Source organism: Saccostrea cucullata, unplaced genomic scaffold, assembly GCF_032062105.1.
Source record: "Saccostrea cucullata isolate Sc308-1 unplaced genomic scaffold, CSIRO_AGI_Scuc_v1 ctg1205, whole genome shotgun sequence".
In the NCBI taxonomy this organism is placed as follows: Eukaryota; Metazoa; Mollusca; class Bivalvia; order Ostreida; family Ostreidae; genus Saccostrea; species Saccostrea cuccullata.
The window spans coordinates 84,363-102,941 of record NW_026921643.1 but is presented as its reverse complement, the minus strand read 5'-3'; the positions used below and the strand labels follow the sequence as shown (position 1 = coordinate 102,941).

The 18,579-nt window shown below is 34.1% G+C and overlaps 2 protein-coding genes across 2 annotated transcripts in view; one reads left to right on the top strand and one right to left on the bottom strand.

The window, feature by feature from the left end:
• Positions 1-2,512: 2,512 nt before the first annotated feature.
• LOC134260473 (regulator of nonsense transcripts 2-like) overlaps positions 2,513-18,579 on the top strand; it is a 42,785-nt gene continuing 26,718 nt past the window's right edge. The window contains 15 exon segments of the mRNA XM_062743020.1: positions 2,513-2,678; positions 3,197-3,326; positions 4,479-4,589; positions 4,713-4,884; positions 5,385-5,577; positions 5,737-5,781; positions 6,048-6,132; positions 6,461-6,546; positions 7,198-7,278; positions 8,569-8,718; positions 8,990-9,207; positions 9,835-9,877; positions 10,264-10,443; positions 11,533-11,571; positions 11,986-12,025. Of these exon segments, the coding sequence (XP_062599004.1) occupies positions 3,215-3,326; positions 4,479-4,589; positions 4,713-4,884; positions 5,385-5,577; positions 5,737-5,781; positions 6,048-6,132; positions 6,461-6,546; positions 7,198-7,278; positions 8,569-8,718; positions 8,990-9,207; positions 9,835-9,877; positions 10,264-10,443; positions 11,533-11,571; positions 11,986-12,025 (1,555 nt within the window). The 5' untranslated portion in view covers positions 2,513-2,678; positions 3,197-3,214.
• On the bottom strand, positions 15,833-17,867 carry LOC134260472 (uncharacterized). Its single transcript, XM_062743019.1, has one exon. It carries the CDS (start codon positions 17,769-17,771, stop codon positions 15,843-15,845), a length of 1,929 nt encoding a protein of 642 aa, XP_062599003.1. The 5' UTR covers positions 17,772-17,867; the 3' UTR covers positions 15,833-15,842.

Sequence of the window (18,579 nt, the reverse complement as noted above, 5' to 3'; positions counted from 1 at the left end):
TTGAAAAATCTTGAACAGCCTTGTCAATAGGAATGTTTACATTCTCAAAAAACGTTTCAATATCGTTATTTTCAACACCAGAATTACATTGTTTAACATTTGTTATAAAAAGTCCATCTGTTATAATAAAGTCATATTTATATAATTCAATTTGCCCACTCTGGAATTAAAATCCTCCAGCAAACAAACATATTTACAATCTTTGGATATTGACATGAGCTCTTGTTCTATTTCAGTAAAACAATCGGGGGATGAATACTTGCTATTTTCTGGAGGGATATATACAATACCAAAATAAATGTCATCCTCGAGATGAAATAGTGATCTATTACATTTGAACCATAATAAATGTTATTTACAATATGTATTGATTATTTTGATATATTTGACAATGGAGTCTCTAATTAATAAAGCAATGCCACCTGATTTTACTCTAGATAATTTACATGTTTTTTTTTTAAAGTAGAAAATTATCCAGGTATTTGCAAATTATCAGTGTCGTCTGTTTTAGTTTCAGTCAAACCAATTATATCATTTGAAGAAATAAGATCATTAAATTCCGTATACTGAAGTCTTCTATTTACCACAAACATTTAATGATAAAAACTTCATTTCATTATTTTCTGTCCGGCCTCCAGCGTTGCCCTAGTATGTGGAAGAAACTTGACCATATCATAACGGAATTTTTTGTGTACGGATGACCCGGTGTCTGCATCACTGTCACTGTTTGCACGGTTAGTACCTGTGGGGGTTCCGCGATGAGTCCATGGTGTGTGTTCGGGGTTGGCCGAATGCCCTCCAGTTGCCTGGTCGAGCGAGCCCGTCACTTCAATGCGTGGAGATTAAATTTGGAGACTGGAGTACATAATGATGAGACGAGTGATAATTAGAAGAGTATGTAAAGTTTGTCTGCCCCCTTTTTTGTTCATGTATATTTTAATATTTTTCCCACAAAAATACTTTTCGGATTTTAAACTACAGAGCCTAATCTCATGAATTTTGAAACATATTGACATGAAAGTACATTGTTATACCTTTAAAAATTGTTCCTATACAAATCTACACGAAAAAAAAGTCCAACATATCTGATGTTTTGCTGAGCGGGCATAAAAAAATCGATGTTGGACCGTTGAGGGAGATGTTGGACCGGTCAATGAGATGTTGGACCGCTTACGTCACAGAATGGGCGGAATTTAATCTCATTTTCATTCTTTGGTGTTCAACAGTGACGGACCTGTCGTTACATCACGTAAGACAGAACAAAAATTCATGTATGTCAAAAAAAAATTAAAATGAAAGGTATAACAAAACCTTTATTGACAGAGTTCTCGGGCAAAATGCGATTTGTCGACATGCAGTTTGGTTCTCGGGTCCGACAAAACGCAAGTTGTCCTCGAACTCTGTCAATAAATGTTTAATATTTTATTAATTTGTTTAAATGAAAACAATTAGGTTTTTCAATGAAATGAATTGTTTTCTGACTCCTGTGATGTATTAAATTAATATAGGAAGGGGATAGTACTGAAAATCTATGAGGCAGAACTTCAGTTGTCTCATGGCTACGCCCTTAATTGTTTTAACTATAATTTAATGACTTAAAAAAGATGGTTCACTTAATGTAATATAATACTGATGAAGAGAAATATACAGATGAAAGAAAAAACAATTGGCCATGTATAAAGCCTAGTTTATCGACTAAGAAAATATGTTTAGCTCATTAAATTTGACTTTGAAACTTCCTGGTGGATTATTCGTCTATCGCATGTTCTCAGTAACACATATTATATGTTCTCGAGTTTAACGCAGATAATTGCTGTAATGAAATAATTCTCACCTTTTGATCTCCAACTAATTAGAATTTTAAAAATTGTTGAACACATACACTGAGCAAACGGGCATATTGATATATTTACATCCACTGAATATTTTCTCCTTTATTTCTTAAGAAAACCCATTGCTTTAATCACTGCATGAACTACAGTGGCTGCTCCATCAATGAAACGTATAAGGACGTTCGCATCATTAATTAATCTTTTAATCCTGCTTTAAATGATTATTAAAACAGATATAAATATAAACAATAAAATGTCTTTCTATGTTTGTTATTACTGGAATATTAACGGTCGCAGCTATTGCAGAAAAAATTTACATAACCCGCTTACGCGGGTTATGTATTTTTTCTGCAACAGCTGCTTCCGTTAATTCCAGTAATAACAAACAAAGAAAGCATTTTATTGTTTAAATTAACATTTACGATCCGTTACCTGTGGCACCGCATATTATAAAGTCATTATTTTGAGTCTACAACAATATTTATATTTAAGATTTAATAAATGATCTTAAATTATTGCAGATGATCTTAAATTATCATGATTATTACAAAATAAATGAAATATTACACAAAAAAAAGAGGGAAGATGTTTCGCACCGAAATGGGCGCGAATCACCTCAGTGCGAAACAGAACCGGTGCGAAACATCCCGGATTCCGCTTATTTACCCCTAGCGGAAAAGGTAGATAACTCAAGTAGCAGACGCCATGTTTTGAAAGAAACGGAAAGTTGGAGTAGTTAAAATTTACAAACAAGCGTTTCACAGCAATAATTCATCGATGAAAACTGATGATGTCATTTATATGAAGTAGTACTATTTAATGATGTGATATTTTAAAGCTGAAAAGGTAGAATAAGTGTATTCAGGAAACGTTGTTAGGACCGAATTTTCTTACTCTGTTATTTACAAAAATGTATTAATTTGGGATCATGTTAATGGCATTAGTGTATAATCTAGAAAAGACTTATTATCATATCATTAGGTATTTATATTAAAGACTGTATTTTATCTACAATTGAGTTAAAGCAGTAGTAATCACGTTAATAATGCCCAACAGGAAAATTTATGTCACGGAGATTAGTTGAACTTTATCAGTCCGTTTTAGTGTTTTTACCATGTTTACCAAATATACTGGTACTCAACACATAGAGCTATAGGCCCTACCTCTTAATTACAGAGCCTAAGAATGAAGTTTATGTGTAGCAAGTTAAATACGAATGGAACTTGCATTTGAAAAGGAATATCAAGTTAATTTTACAGCGAACAAATAATATTTTAGCATCAGCCTTCAACAGCTGTTCAAAATCAATTACAGACTCAGTCAGTATTCAGAAATACAGGCTTTATAATTTGGATTTGTTGTAGGAGATTGACCATACTAACATGAGTGATTCCCAGGAATCAGCTGACAAAGGCTTCCCCAGTAAGATGAGAAACTCAGAGAAATCCACGTCAGGGGGTGGCTCATACCGGTCATCAGACCGACCCTCCTCAGGTCAGTAAGGGTCAGGGGGAGGGGGGATCATACAGATAGTCAGACAGACCCTCCTCATGTCAAAGGGAAAAAAAAACAATTTATACTTACAGCAATATCTCATTCTGGTTCAAATTTTGATAAAATCTTTTTCAATTTGACCTCACATATTATTATTATTAATGTGACACCTTGTCTTTTCACACCATGGAAAATTGATAGATATTTTATAGCATTTCACACAAAAACTAATTAAAAATTTTATTTCGTTTGAAAGATATTGAAATTTCAAATTTTTCGGCGGGTTTGATGACAATTTGTCTACAATTGTTTTACTTTCCTAAAAATGTAAATGATTTGTATAAAAATATATTAATTACCATGATTACACATAGAAATGCTTTAAACATGGTTTTAAAAATGAAAACAAACACACAATATATTGATATCTTGCATTTTGTTAATTGCAGGACTATTGAACGCACCCGGTGAATAAATATAAACAATCTAGAGGTTATGACAAAAACTGACATAACACGAGTGTGCTCGATTTGCTAATCTCTGTACCTCTCTTAGGGGGAACCTCGGAATGACGATACTTGTGAAGGTGTTTTGCTTTCCCAGTATCAGTTCTCTTTGTTAAAATTATTTTTCTTGATATATATATTTCTCATTAAAACACATCAATATATTACTTTTCCTAAGGATAAAATAAAGTTAAAATTTGTGAAAGTGCAAGGATGTGTCAATCAAACCCGCCAAAAAATTTAAAGTTTTAATAACTTTTAAATGAAATAAGATTTTTAATCAATTTTTGTGTGAAATGCTATTAAAATATATAATTCGTGATACTATACACAAAAAATGAGAAAATATTAACTTCAAATCTGTGTCCAAGTACCTTTAATGGGACACCTTGTCTTTTCACACCATGGAAAATTGATAGATACTTCCAATGTTCATCTATTCTATATTCTTAAAATTTTACTCGATGTTGCCAAATGTGGTATGAATATGGAATTTCTGACGATTTGTTTTTGTTTATTTTCATAATGATGTAAATGATAAGTGATAAAAATATCACTAATTACCATGATTACACATAGAAATGCTTTAAATATGGTTTTAAAAATGAACTCAAACAGCATGATATCTTAATTTTATAAATTGCAGGAAAACCGCGGTCGGATACATCTAGACGTTATGACGACAGACCTCAGAGGTCCTCATACAAAGCCTCGTCACCTCCTAAAGGGGGAACCTCAGGGTTCGACTCCAAAAGAGGTATCTCCCTCACACAGGAATCAGTAGATCTCTTTGTTACCATTAGAATTTTGACATATGGTGCTCTTTACCTTCAATATATTAGTCAAGTAAAATAATACTTTTGTTATCCTGTACTTTAAGGAGCTAAGAACCAGACTGATTCAGGATATGCTGACAGGGGAGGGAACTCTAAAAGGGGAGGCGACCCAAGGTCAGGACCTGGAGCCAGGGGAGATAAGTGGTCACAACGAGGAGAAAAGGGACCTAAATCTGTAAACAAAGGCCCGGCAGGGGACAGGAGTAGTAAACAGGGGTAAGTATAGCTACAAACTAAGTCTGTAAACAAAGGCCCGACAGGAGTAGTAAACAGGGGTAAGTATAGCTACAAACTAAATCTGTAAACAAAGGCCTGACAGGAGTAGTAAACAGGGGTAAGTCAACAGGGGTAAGAAGGCCCGGCAGGGTCAGGGGTAGTAAACAGGGGTAAGTATAGCTACAAACTAAGTCTGTAAATAAAGGCCCGGCAGGGGACAGGGGTAGTAAGCAGGGGTAAGTATAGCTACAAACTAAATCTGTTCAAATTTATCAACCAAGTCATTATTTACTATTTTATACCAGATAAATATGATAAAGTTGGAACACAACAATACTTAGTTATTAATAACTTGATCCATAAAAAAGCTACATGATGAGATTAAACCCACTTTTACTTCAGCTACATTTTAATTTGACATAAATTTTGATTTAAAAAAAAATCTGTTTTATAATATAAACAATAGTATATGATAAAGATTTTGGATTGGAATTACACAGTGCTAGAGAAAACAGATCTTCAGAGGAGAGGGGAGATAAGCGAGAAGATAAGAAGACTGGCAGCAGTAAGGAGGTGAAGTCAGCAGCCGAGTTAGAGGAGCAGTGGCAGAACGAGGACGAGAAGAAGAGGAAAGCTGAGGAGGAGGCCAGGAGGAGGGAGGAAGACAGGATCAGGAGGGAGGAGGAGGAAAAGGTAGGACTTAACTAATGGTAGTAAATGGTAATGATAGGATCCTTTGAGAGAAAACCTTATGTCTTATTTGAGGTGGAAATTAATGTATTCCGAGGACTGAAATGTCTTGTAATTTGATGGCATTTAATATTGAGCTGTATTTGTATTCTTTTCGGACAGAGGAAAGAAGAAGAAGAAAAACAGAGACTCCTAGAAGAGGAAATTGTAAGTGGAAAAATGATGTTTAAATCAATAAGTACAGACAGATTGAACTTTGTTGTTAATTTAGAAAAATAATGGAGGCTGTTGCTTAAATCAGGAAGTGTTATTTGACCTTCCAGGAAGGGGGTAGGGCTGGAATTGAGAAAGAAAAGCTTTGAAGTTAGAAGTATTTTAAGTCTTTTAAGTTGTGTATAAACATAAAAGTACATCAGTAACTATGAGAAATCTTACAAGAGGAAATTAAATTGAGGTATGAATGTTTTATACAGAAAACAGTCCAAGACTACCAACAGGAGTGTCTGGAGAAATACGAGACAAAGAGGAAGTTACGAGAGCAGAACCAGGAGGCCGCAGGTCAGACTGAGATTTGTAATACATAGTAGTTATACATATCAGTAGAGTAAGCTTTGATGAATTGTTATAGAAAGGTATCTCAGTTTTTATATTGTGGTTATTTATGATAAATTCAGTATCAATTTACATCTATTCAATATGCCTTAACAAGATAATGGATATATTGGAAATTGATACATACAGCCATTCCAGGTATTTCAGTTTCAAATTTATCATTTAATTAAATCTGTTGGGTTATATAATGACACTGCCTGTCTAAATCTTGACTATTATAGAGATCTATAGGGTTATATAATGACACTGCCTGTCTAAATCTTGACTGTTATAGAGATCTATAGGGTTATATAATGACAGTCTTTCTTCAGCAGGTTAGACTCCAGTCTCAAGAAGAACACCGCATTTGTCAAGAAACTTGTAAGTGTAGAACCTAGAAATATAAATAAATTAAGAACAGCAACAGTATGAACTATCACAAAAATCTCACAGGTGGGATTGTTTTTTATATGTTGTGCAATTTATATCTTATAAATCTGAAAAATTATCAAGGATAGTGAAGTGAATTGCTTTTAAATTAATATTATCAAATTACTCATTTTAAAAATTTGTATATTAATTTTAAATGCTGATGACCTCAATGAAAATATGCAAGATGCGTTATAGTTCAGATGAGGCCAAGCTTAAAAAATTTTTTGTTTGCAGTTGCTGACCTATAATTTTTAGACTGGGTCGGTTGGTAGGCATTCTCTTTTTTTTTTTTTTTTTTTTTTATGAAAAAAATCAGATTTTTGTTAGAAAACAATTAAAAGAGGTTTTCATACACCTACTAGACATGAATAAGCTCACCACTTGTTATAAACTACTGAATGATAAAAAACGTGTCAAAATTTAACGAAACTGTTTCAATATTCTGAAAAATTGAAAAAAAAAAATCAAATTACCAAATGGCTAAAAAAGTTTGGGTCGGGAGCATTTTCAGTGGGTAGGTAGGCAACTGCAAACAAATTTATTTTATTTTAGGCCTGAGAAAAGAACTTGTTGAACATTATTTAGCATTCTTTCTTTCAGAAAAACTTAACAGAGTCACAAAAAGACAGTTTGACCAAAGATTTTAAAGGCCTGAATCTGAACAAGTACATAGGAGAAGCAGTGAGTTTTGTTCATATAAAGTATCAGGAATAATATACATTTACAGTAGTGTAATTAATATCAATATCAGTGCTTTTTGTTAATGCTAAGAAATTCAATCAGTAACACAAACAATTTAGGTGGTGGTTATTTCGATGATTCCAGTATCATTAATGCTAAAAGATATACAGTTTTAATATACAGTCAAGTATATTATTTTTTATAAAAGTACATGTGTATTATCAGCTCTACTGGTCAGAGACCAGAAGAGCTTATGCGATAGTAATGTGTCCGGCGTCCGTCCGTCTGTCTGTTTGTAAACAATTTTTCAAAATGCTACTCCTCCTACAGTTTTGATTTGATTTCAATGTAACTTGGCACACAAGTAGACTACACTAAGATACATAATTCTTTATATCGGTTTTGGATTTCGATGTTGTTGCCGTGGTTACTAAAAATAGAAATTTCTGTGAAATTCTCTTTCAAAATGCTACTCCTCCTACAGTTTTGGTCTGATTTCAATATAACTTGAACATAAAGAGGCTCAATCAAGGATCATTATTCTATTTATTACTATAATAAAGTTTCAATTCCCAACTGTTTATTAAAGTATTTTCTCTTCCTTTGCTATAAGTACAAACCAGTAGAGCTTCAGTCTCGACAGAGACTTTTGGTTCTACTGTGAATTACCAAATTTTTTATTTAAATGATGAATTTACTGTGTTTGAAAAGAAAGCGATGGAATTGGAATTTTTCTTGACATTAAGATTCTGTGTTGTAGGCTGCAGCCATCACTGAGGCCAATTTAAAGAAGTCTGACATTGACATTCTATGTTGTAGGTTGCGGCCATCACTGAGGCCAAGTTAAAGATGTCTGACATTGACATTCTATGTTGTAGGCTGTGGCCATCACTGAGGCCAATTTAAAGAAGTCTGACATTGACATTCTATGTTGTAGGCTGCAGCCATCACTGAGGCCAAGTTAAAGATGTCTGACATTGACATTCTATGTTGTAGGCTGCGGCCATCACTGAGGCCAAGTTAAAGATGTCTGACAATGAGATTGATGTTGTAGGCTGCGGCCATCACTGAGGCCAAGTTAAAGATGTCTGACATTGACATTCTATGTTGTAGGCTGCGGCCATCACTGAGGCCAAGTTAAAGATGTCTGACATTGACATTCTATGTTGTAGGCTGCGGCCATCACTGAGGCCAAAATAAAGATGTCTGACATTGACATTCTATGTTGTAGGTTGCGGCCATCACTGAGGCCAAGTTAAAGATGTCTGACATTGACATTCTATGTTGTAGGCTGCGGCCATCACTGAGGCCAAGTTAAAGATGTCTGACATTGCCTGCGGGGTTCACATCTGCTGTCTGTTCTATCAGAGGTACGCCGAGTTCTCCAACTATCTGATGGACAACTGGCAGAAATACCTCCTCAGCAAGAAAGATGAAAAGGTAAAGGAAGACGGGATGGGTTTAAGATAGGCTTTTTGGAAAATTCAGCAGAATATTTTTTATACCTTTTTTAGCACTTTTAAGTCTTTTTGTGTAATTGTTCAAATATTTTTTTTTTCAAAGAAATGTATGATTATTTAAAATTTCCTTAAAAAGGCAGGTTCCCTCTTGTTAAGGTTGCAGATTCATTTATGTGTACAATTATAAAGTACTAGCCGTTCAAATGTACAACCAATTTATGTCGACTTAAACCTATAGTGTTGATTTTCAGATAAGTAACCCCAGTAAGTACCGGGTGGACCTGCGTTTCTTTGCTGAGCTGTTGTCGGTGGGGCTGTTTAGCCTGAGGGAGGGGCTGAATGTGCTGGCCGGTCAGCTGAGTCTACTGACCGTCAGTGACAAGGAGGAGCACAACAACCTCACCATACTAACCAGCTTCTGTAAGCACTGCGGGGACGACTACGCCGGGCTACTGCCCCGTAAAATCAGGTAAGTACTGCCAGGGTGATAATAACATGGGACTATTGCCCCATAAAATCAGTTAAGCACTGCAGGGAAGGTTACACTGGACTTCTGCCGCGTAAAATCAGGTAAGTGCTGCAGCAACGACTACTCCGGACTCCTGCCCCATAAAATCAGGTAAACACTGCAGCGATGACTACTCCGAACTATTGCCCTGTAAAATCAGGTAAGCAGTGCGGGGAAGATAACGCCAGACTTTTGTCCTGTAAAATCAGCAGCCTTGTATAATTCAATTGGCTGGTGTCCTCTCTCATAAGATCAAGTTTAAACGCAGTCCAACTTGGGACATATTCACTAACCTGCCTTAGACCTGAAGAAGCAATACAAGTTTGGTCACTGCCTGAATTTTTTGGCATTTTACACTTTTTTAAATCAAAGATAAGTTCTGTATTGATGGTCCAAAATAAGTTTAAAAAGAATACTTCTAAATATCATTATAACACTTCTAATGTATATGACTGTTTATTATGTCAATGACTTGTTTATTTGAATGTGTTTCTGATGATATTTGAAGCGATCATTTTACATTTATTATGGTAGTGGTATGGTATGGTTTTATCAGGTATTTATGTGTACAATCTTGATATGTTGTAGATTGCTAGCAGAGAAGCATGAGGTGGAAATTCCTCGCAGTACAGTAAGTTACTGTTACAGAATTAAAGGTTAAGTATATGTTCTGTTTAATTCAACAAAGAGGAAATCACATCATTTCCTGTCCTTACTTATGAGCGTCTAGGGAGCTTTTGATGATAATACTGTTAGATCATAAATCAAATTCATGTCCTCCATGAAATGTTTAAATTATGAAGTACATACAGTATGGTGAATATTTGTCTGGCCAAATGCAAGATTTAATGATTATACAATTCGATCATTATTTTTTCCCAGAATAGGAAAGTCTGACACCTAAAAAATTAGAGATTTTACTGTATAGAATTTACAGTATACTAACATTCTTGAGCAAGGTTTATGTTAATTTTATACAATCTTGATGACTAAACAATAAGATGACTCTATTTGTAGTTGCTGCCACCAGAGAGACAGAAGGGCTGTCGTAATTTGTTGGGGGAGTACTACCAGTCTCTGTGTAAACACCTACTGACTGATCACAAGGAACTAAAGAACATAGAGAGACAGAACCGCCGCATTCTACAGGTCAAGCCTGAGGGCCATAAAACTTGGACGAGCTCACTTTTGATCTCAGTCTCACTTTTCCACTATATATTTCTTTGGTAAAAGTGAGACTGAGATCAAAAGTGAGCTCGTCTAAGTTTTATGGCCCCCAGGCCAGGAGTCAAAGTGTTGTAACCCTGGAGAGTTATTTACAGATGAAGGATAAGACAAGAAAAAGCTGTATCTTCTTTGAAAGTTACTAAACAGCCCCTACAATTGTATGAATAAATGTTGACAAAATATTTTATATTAATGTATACAGGGTTATTTTCACCATTTTTCACACCAAACAATTTTGCTCTCTTTTGAATTTGCTCAGACAGCCTTCTGTTATAATGCTATTGACTTTGATTTGTTGTTTTAAATTCGCTTAATTGCGGCAAGGAAAAAAGAGTGAAAAATAAAATGGGCAAAAATTTTCCTGTATGTAAATTAAATTATCTTAAATTATTCTATGATTGTCTTTTTGAATTATTCTATAATTGAATTTATCTACACATTTTGTATATGGGTCCTTCCATCTCCCGCCTAATGACTGTGAATTTATCCATTTTTGAAGCCACTCTCATAAAATCTCGCTAGATATCGCGTGATTTGACTCGGAATCATACAAACGCTTTTTTTGTACATCAGATTTATGAAATCATTTAGATACAGAACATTTGACATTAACATTTATTTTATTGTTTTGTAGACAAAAGGTGAGCTAGATTAAACCATGTCATCATTTGTTTTGTTTAAAAACTGAATGAACATTCAGAATTATTGCTTCTAGGCTATATCAGCAATGATCACTCTTCAAAAGGCTAAGTAAAGCAGCCAATCCAAGCAAAATGATGAGGATGAAAAATATTTGAATTTGTACAATTTATGTCAAACTTAAGGTGTTTCTATCTTCTTCTTTGCTGTTGATATTTAAGATTAATTAGTGTAGGTACCTGATTTCATTTAAGGCTTATAATATACATGTATATTACATGAAAGATATCGATAATCCAAGCGTTAACAACACGCGCGCACTGCTACCGCTTTTGAGGTCTGAATCTCCCTATTTTTCATCACAATAGGTTAACATGTATGTCATTTGATAACCATGGTATAAAATACTTATGAGCTGAGAGGCTTAAGAAACTACTGACCAATACAGCAGTGTTTGCTGTAAGTTTACCCTGTACATGACACGGCACATTTAACTATATTACCAAGGTCAAAAAAAGGTCATTCTGACTTATAAAAGTGGATGCTGTTGGGGTTATGAACCATGAAAAGGAAGATAAACAAATATTCATTGATAAGTTAATAGAAATAATAGTGCATATCACAAGCTTTTACTTCATAAAAAAATGCCTTTTTATTTTATCAATAAAATATTTTCAGCAGGGGTTAAATCACTGGGATAAGGAGCAATTTGAAACAAGCAATAATTTTGTTTTGGCATTAATCTGATATAAGATGCATCTGTGCTTAAAAAGTCCAAAAACTGATTAAAAAGTTATGTACATGTTCTGTATCTTTGTTTGGGGAGTCCTTTTTGTTCATCCTTTGTTATTTATGATGTTTACATGTTTGTAGGACTTGTTGGATGAAGACTTACCAGAGCTGCCAGAAGACGGTAAGATAAGTAAAGGTCCAGTAAAAATCTGTCATAAATATATGATGTTAATACCACCATTATCATATCCAAATATGTTACATGTATAAAGATGAGCAAACTTCCAGCATAAATTTGTTATAAAATATGCTGTAAATACGGCTATCATATCCAAGATACAGGGTGTCCCATAATATATGATACCATTTTAAATTATTGTCAGAGACGCAGGTCTTGATCAATTTCTTTGAAAATTTTCTCATTAAATATTTGAGTAAATACAATTTTTAGCAACAAGTAATTTCTGAGTTAAACAAGATGTGTTTGTGAAACACTGATGCCCCCGTATGGCAACATAGCGAAGGTTATGCTTTCTCAAATGCAGATCAAATACGTTGGTACCAAAGTAAGGCCTTTTCACAAGAAATGTGAAATATAAAATGCTAGCTACACCTGTTCAAGGGTTATGACCAAGGTTAACATTTTATAATATAGGACAAACTCCGTTTCAAGGTCAAAGGGTCAAGGGTATTGGGTTCTAAAGAAAGGCTTTGTCTCAAAGATTACGTATAGGAAATATGAAAGCGCTGGCCCTTACCGTTCAAAAGTAATGACCAAGTTAAAGTTTGTAAAAATATAGGTCAATCTCTAAGGTCAAGATCAAAGGGTCAAGATTCTTGATATCCAATGAAAGGTCTTGTCACAAGGATTACACATGTGAAATATGAAAGCTCTAGTCCCTACTGTTCAAAAGTTATGGTCAAAGTTAAAGTTTGTAAAAAGTAAGTCAAACTTCAAGGTCAAGGTCAAAGGGTCAAGCTTCTTGATATCCAATGAAAGATCTTGTCACAAGGATTACACATGTGAAATATGAAAGCTCTAGCCCCTACTGTTCAAAAGTTATGGTCAAGGTTAATGTTTGTAAAAAGTAAGTCAAACTCCAAGGTCAAGGCCAAAGGGTCAAAGTTAGTATTATCAAATGAAAGGTCTTGTCATAAGGATCAAATATATAAAGTATGAAAGCACTAGCCCTAAACCTTTAAAAGTAATGGTCAAGGTTTGCTTTTTTAAAGTAGGTCAATCTCAAAGGTCAAGGTCAAAGGGTAAAGGATCTTCATATCCAATGAAGTGTCTTTTAACAAGGATTTCATATATAAAGTATGAAAGCCCTATCTCCTACCGTTCAAAAGTTATGGCCAAGGTTAAAGTTTTCTCACAAGTACGAAAATCTACAAGGTCAAGGTCAAAGGGTCAAGGTTGTTGGTATTCAGTGAAAGGACTTTAAACAAACATTATATATGTAAAGTATAAATGTCCTGGTGTCTACTGTTCAAAAGATATGGCCAAAGTAAAATTTTGAAATTTTCATGTAAAAGTGGGCCAAACTCCAAGGTCAAGGTCAAAAGGTCAAAGTTGGTGGTACCTGAAGAAAGATCTTGTCACAAAGAATAAACATATGAAATATGAAAGTCATAGCTCCACTAAATCAAAAGTTATGGGCAAGGTTAAAGTTTTTGCGGACAAACAGAGAGACAGACAGACAGACAGACAGACAGAGAGACAGACAGACAGACAGACACGACAAAAACTATATACCCCCGAAACTTCATTTACGGGGGCATAAAAATACATGTACAGAAGTTCATTTTACAAATCAAGTTTAGATAAAATAATATTTGATTGATTTTCTTCATTGCATAAGATATTCATTCCTTACACAAGAAAAAAATGGTTGCTTTGATGGGGGATAATGCATTTACCTTTTAAGATTCAATATACAAATATTTTGTTAAATTTTCTTGGATTCATTGAATTTAGTTTGAATTCATCAACAAAAGACATACGGAATGATAAAAAAAATTAAAAGTGAGATCACTATATTGTCCAATACATAACTTCAGTGATTTTTTTAGGGCGATTTTCGGCCCCAGTCCCAATTGAAAATATGCTTTATTTTCCCAAAATGTAGTGGAAGTTTCATACATGCCAACTTTCCCGATTTAGGCGGGATCCTCCCGATTTTACCCTTTCATCCCGCCTTCCCGATCGGGAAAGCAAAATTGCCCTTATTTCCCGATTTGAAAAAAAAATCACCAAAATTTCCGATTTTAAAAGTAATTCCCTACCGCTGAATTTTGACAATCGGGATAACAATGTCAGACGTGTTTATTCAATGCACACAGATAAGTTTCATTGTTTATTTAACCAGATGTTAATTAGGCCTAGACACAGGAAATCACTTCACGCTTGAACGCACGAAGTTGTCCACTGGAGCAAGAAGCTTATAGCTTGGGGCAATTAGGGGATTATCTTGTTAGTTTTAAAGGGTATGCAAGGTGAAACACATAGATTAACAATATAGTTGTTTGTCATTTTATTAAAAATATAAATTAAAGACAATAAAATGCAAATCAAACAATAAAAACGGAATCCAAAGAGATCGTTTTTTGAAAACGAAAGTAGAAAACTAATAAAGCATAGCTGCTGATTTTATCTACCTATAATGAAAAATATTGTAAAGTTTGCCAGTTAAAATATTATTAAAAAATTAAGATGAAACAATCAAGTGTATGTCAATTAGAATTTCTTTTCCCTCCCTTCTCCCAAAAGTAATTAATATGTTAGGTAGATCTATGTGCATGACTTAAGGAAATACCCACATGGCACCATCAAGCCTGACAAATTTCATGACTGTAAAAAAAAATAATTCTGTTTTGGATAGGTGGTATAAATTTCTGTAAATTTAATATCTTATTAGAATTTCTACCCATTTATTTTTACCCTTTGAAAAAAATGATTTTAAAGTTGTACAATTTTCAATTTTTCACTATAAATTCTGTCCTGGTAGAAAAAAAGTTGTTTATATATGTAACTAAATACTCCTTCTTTAGTGAGAGAGGCACCAGTATTTTAGCAAAAATATTTCAATTTTGGAAAGAAAAACATTTTTTGTGGTAAATTAATCCTTGAGTTTTATTGATAAGTGATATCAATATTATAAATAAAAAAAAATCATTTCATAATCATTTAATTTCACGACAAAATGTCCCGAATTTAAAGCTTTGAAAATTGTCGTCACGCGCTAAATTCCTTATGGGAATTTTCAAAAGTTGGCATGTATGAAGTTTTCCCAAAGAAAAACTTACAAAATGTGTGATCAAATTCAGTTTATTTATTGCTTGTTTTTCAGTGAAGTTCAAGCAGTTTAAATATAAGTTGTTCAGCCATGTTTGATTTCTTTATAATTAGATAAATCATACCACTATCGTTCTGGATGCACGTAGTTAGATATTTCATACCAAGAATAGTCTTGATTTGTTTTCACAATTGTTTGTTACAGTAATACATAGACAAAAACAAAGCTTTATTACAATGCGTTTTTGGGACTGTGTTTTTCTTGGAGATTCCCAATTTAGTCTAATTGACGCTGAAATTCCCAATTTTAAGGGCCCCAGCCCCCAGTCCCAAAGTACTGAAAAAAAAAAACACTGAACTTTCTTGTATATTTTGTAGTGAAATAGATAATATGAACACAAATGAATTGGCATATTTGTAAATAAATTCCTTTAAAAAGATGAAACTCTATTCAAAGGTCAGCTCTCTATAAAGGTCACATTTTAATACATCCCATAGGTGACTCACTGCAGCTTAATACAGGTTTGACTGTAATTATGATAAGCAATGGTGCCTCTTTCATTTTATTTTAGACTAGTTATTAGCTTTATAGTACATGTAACATGTGTAATAAACAGACAGAAAAGAAAATTTGAAATCAGAAGAGGATATGTAAATGATAATCTCTATCTGTGAACTCCTATAAATATCATCTGACATTAAATTAATGAAGGGAATCCATTGGCAAACTCTGTATTCTCATTTCTGTAGCTGTTTGTATTTTGTTGTATGGTTTTTGTCTGAGAGATTGTCTGTATGAGTATAGAGCAGCCTGGAGGTTCCCTGTCACCTGTTGACAGATCCCCAGAATCTGCCACGATATGTCTCTGAGGAGTAAAGGTATATACTGTCCTCGATCAAAGTGCACTAGGTTTTGTAGATCATCTAGAGCTGTTTGTGCTCGCATTGTGTCTACATGTCTGTAGCACAAGATCTCTAGCATGTACAATAGTATAAAGGGTGGTACAACTAAACAAGGCCAGTGGTTCTGTAGGGCAGACTGTTGTTCAGGTATCAATTCACTGATGTAAGGGATTTCAAGGTTAAGTGTGACTTCCCCTGCTACAGCCTGTCTCATCTTTGTAGACCAGGACTGTCCCCCTACAGCCTCAGTATACATCTCTGCATCTACATAATTTATATACATCACATATGGCTGTGCTAACTTGACCTTGATCATCTCTATAATAGATAAAGCTTCCACGTATCTAAGTGTCTTGTAATAATACATGGCTATGTACAGTATGTCAGTAATACAACCAAACTTGGCTGCTAATTTCAACATGTGACAGGAGATTATGTCAGCTCTGTAACTCAGTTTGTTGTCAGGTGTGTAAGTTTCTATGTGTAATGTAAAAGCAGTGCTCTGAAGGACACTTGCGGTAATGTTCTGTAGTGTTAAGACTTGATACCGTGTCAGGAGGGGTGAACCTATCATCTGTTCTATTGTATGTAGACATCTAATGCAGTTTTGTATGTCCAATTTCTGCAGTGGTCTATCACGTAGTGTTTCAAGAAATAAATTTCTATCAAACCCAACCTCAGAAATCAGAGCATGTTCATCTGTACAGATGGAGTTTCTGGGGTTATGTAGGACATCTATAATATAAGACCTAATGGAGGGACTGTGTAGCAGGAATGCTAAACCCTTCTCATACAACTCTGACAGTCTTATAAATAATTGATGTTGTTTGACTCCACAAATTTTACCCAGAAACATGTTGTTGCCTGGAATGAAAAAGTTAGGACAGACTCCCTCATACACCCATTTGAGGATGAGTTTAAAACAGACCCAGAAACCCCCCAGGAGATTTTGTGGACACCAGTGAGGTATTATATTTTGTTGAATCACCCAGAAAACTGCTGTCTTCATGTGATAGGAACACAGTAATTTATCATCATCTCCTACTCCATTGTTAATTATTTCTGTTAAGATCAATTTAAGTAAGCCGTAAGTTAAGAATTGACAGTGATTCATTGCATACACAAGTTTTTGTTCTGCTCGGGAGAAAGAAATTCTCCATTCATGATCTTCATGATTTCCTAGCTTATGTCCAATTGCTACAAAGTGACATCCATTTTTCACTATATCATCAACAACATGAAGCTGGGGCCATAAGTTACATCTGTGTATCCATGAAAAGGCAGGCGGAGGCCAAAAGTCACAAACAAAACAGTGGGCATTATCAAATTCTTGTGTTCCAATTGTTCCACTGGCACAGGGTCCATGTGGAGTGGAGTTATAAGGTAGTGATGATTCAGAAATAAGGATCTGTCTGTATTTAGAACTAGATATATAATGTCTGTTATTCATTCTAACACAAGATCTCTGGATATCACTGTTCATGCTTGGTGACAGTAAATATAACAAGGTAAATCCTGGTGGACTATCAGAACAGTCACAGAGGATCAGTGTCTGTCTGCGTGTGTTGTAATACTGAGACTGCGATATGTCCCAGATCACACGTTGATCATTTAGCCAGAACATCATGTCTATATCTGATCCTTTCAGTCTGAATCCCTCTCTGCGACTTCCACTAAACATCATTCTGTTCTCATCACTTGTTGACACTAAGTCTTGATTTTCCACCATCTCCCAGATGTCCACCACATCTCTCCTCAAGGCCACCAGTTGTGAGGTCCCCACTTTACGACAAAGTCCCACAAACACCGACTCTGATATGCGTTGTATGGCTGTAGTTCTGAAAATGATTAAAGTGCAATTTATATAAACTTTGTATGATTAATGTTTCACTTTTGTAAATCTATACTATAATTATCATAATTGATAAGCTTGATAAATTATTGTTTTATTAAGAAGAAATGTTGACAGAGGAGTGTATATTTTCTCTTAATTAAAAAAGAAAGAATTTTTACATTCATACCTGTTAATCATAATATAAAAAAAACTTCCTCAACTGAATCAGTTATTTTTTTTAAATAATGAAATTTATAACTGGAAGTGTCTAGGATATATATGCTTTAAATTTTTTGAACAGGTTTAATGGTACCAAACATGTTCAATTTTACTTTCAACAAAATAAAGCTTTACCTGATTCAACGATTTTGTCAAATCAATGTTTTTACAATTTTTAATGAATTTCCTATGTAAAATGTTGATAAAATGGGCCTATATTATTTTTAACCATACGTTTTCTCTAAAACCCATTTATTTCATAAGGTTTATGCAAAACACATTGTTGAAACCTTATTTCCGATGAAAAAGCATATAATTTAGCTGAAAATGACAAAAAAACACATATATAATTTGATCTTTAATTTTGAAGTTAAAAATGCTTTACTGTAATAACATCTAATCAATATTCATAATGAAAAGAAGTGTTGTTTTTTTTTTTAATATACTTTTCAATTGGAAACGAACTGTCAAAAAACATTTTTGC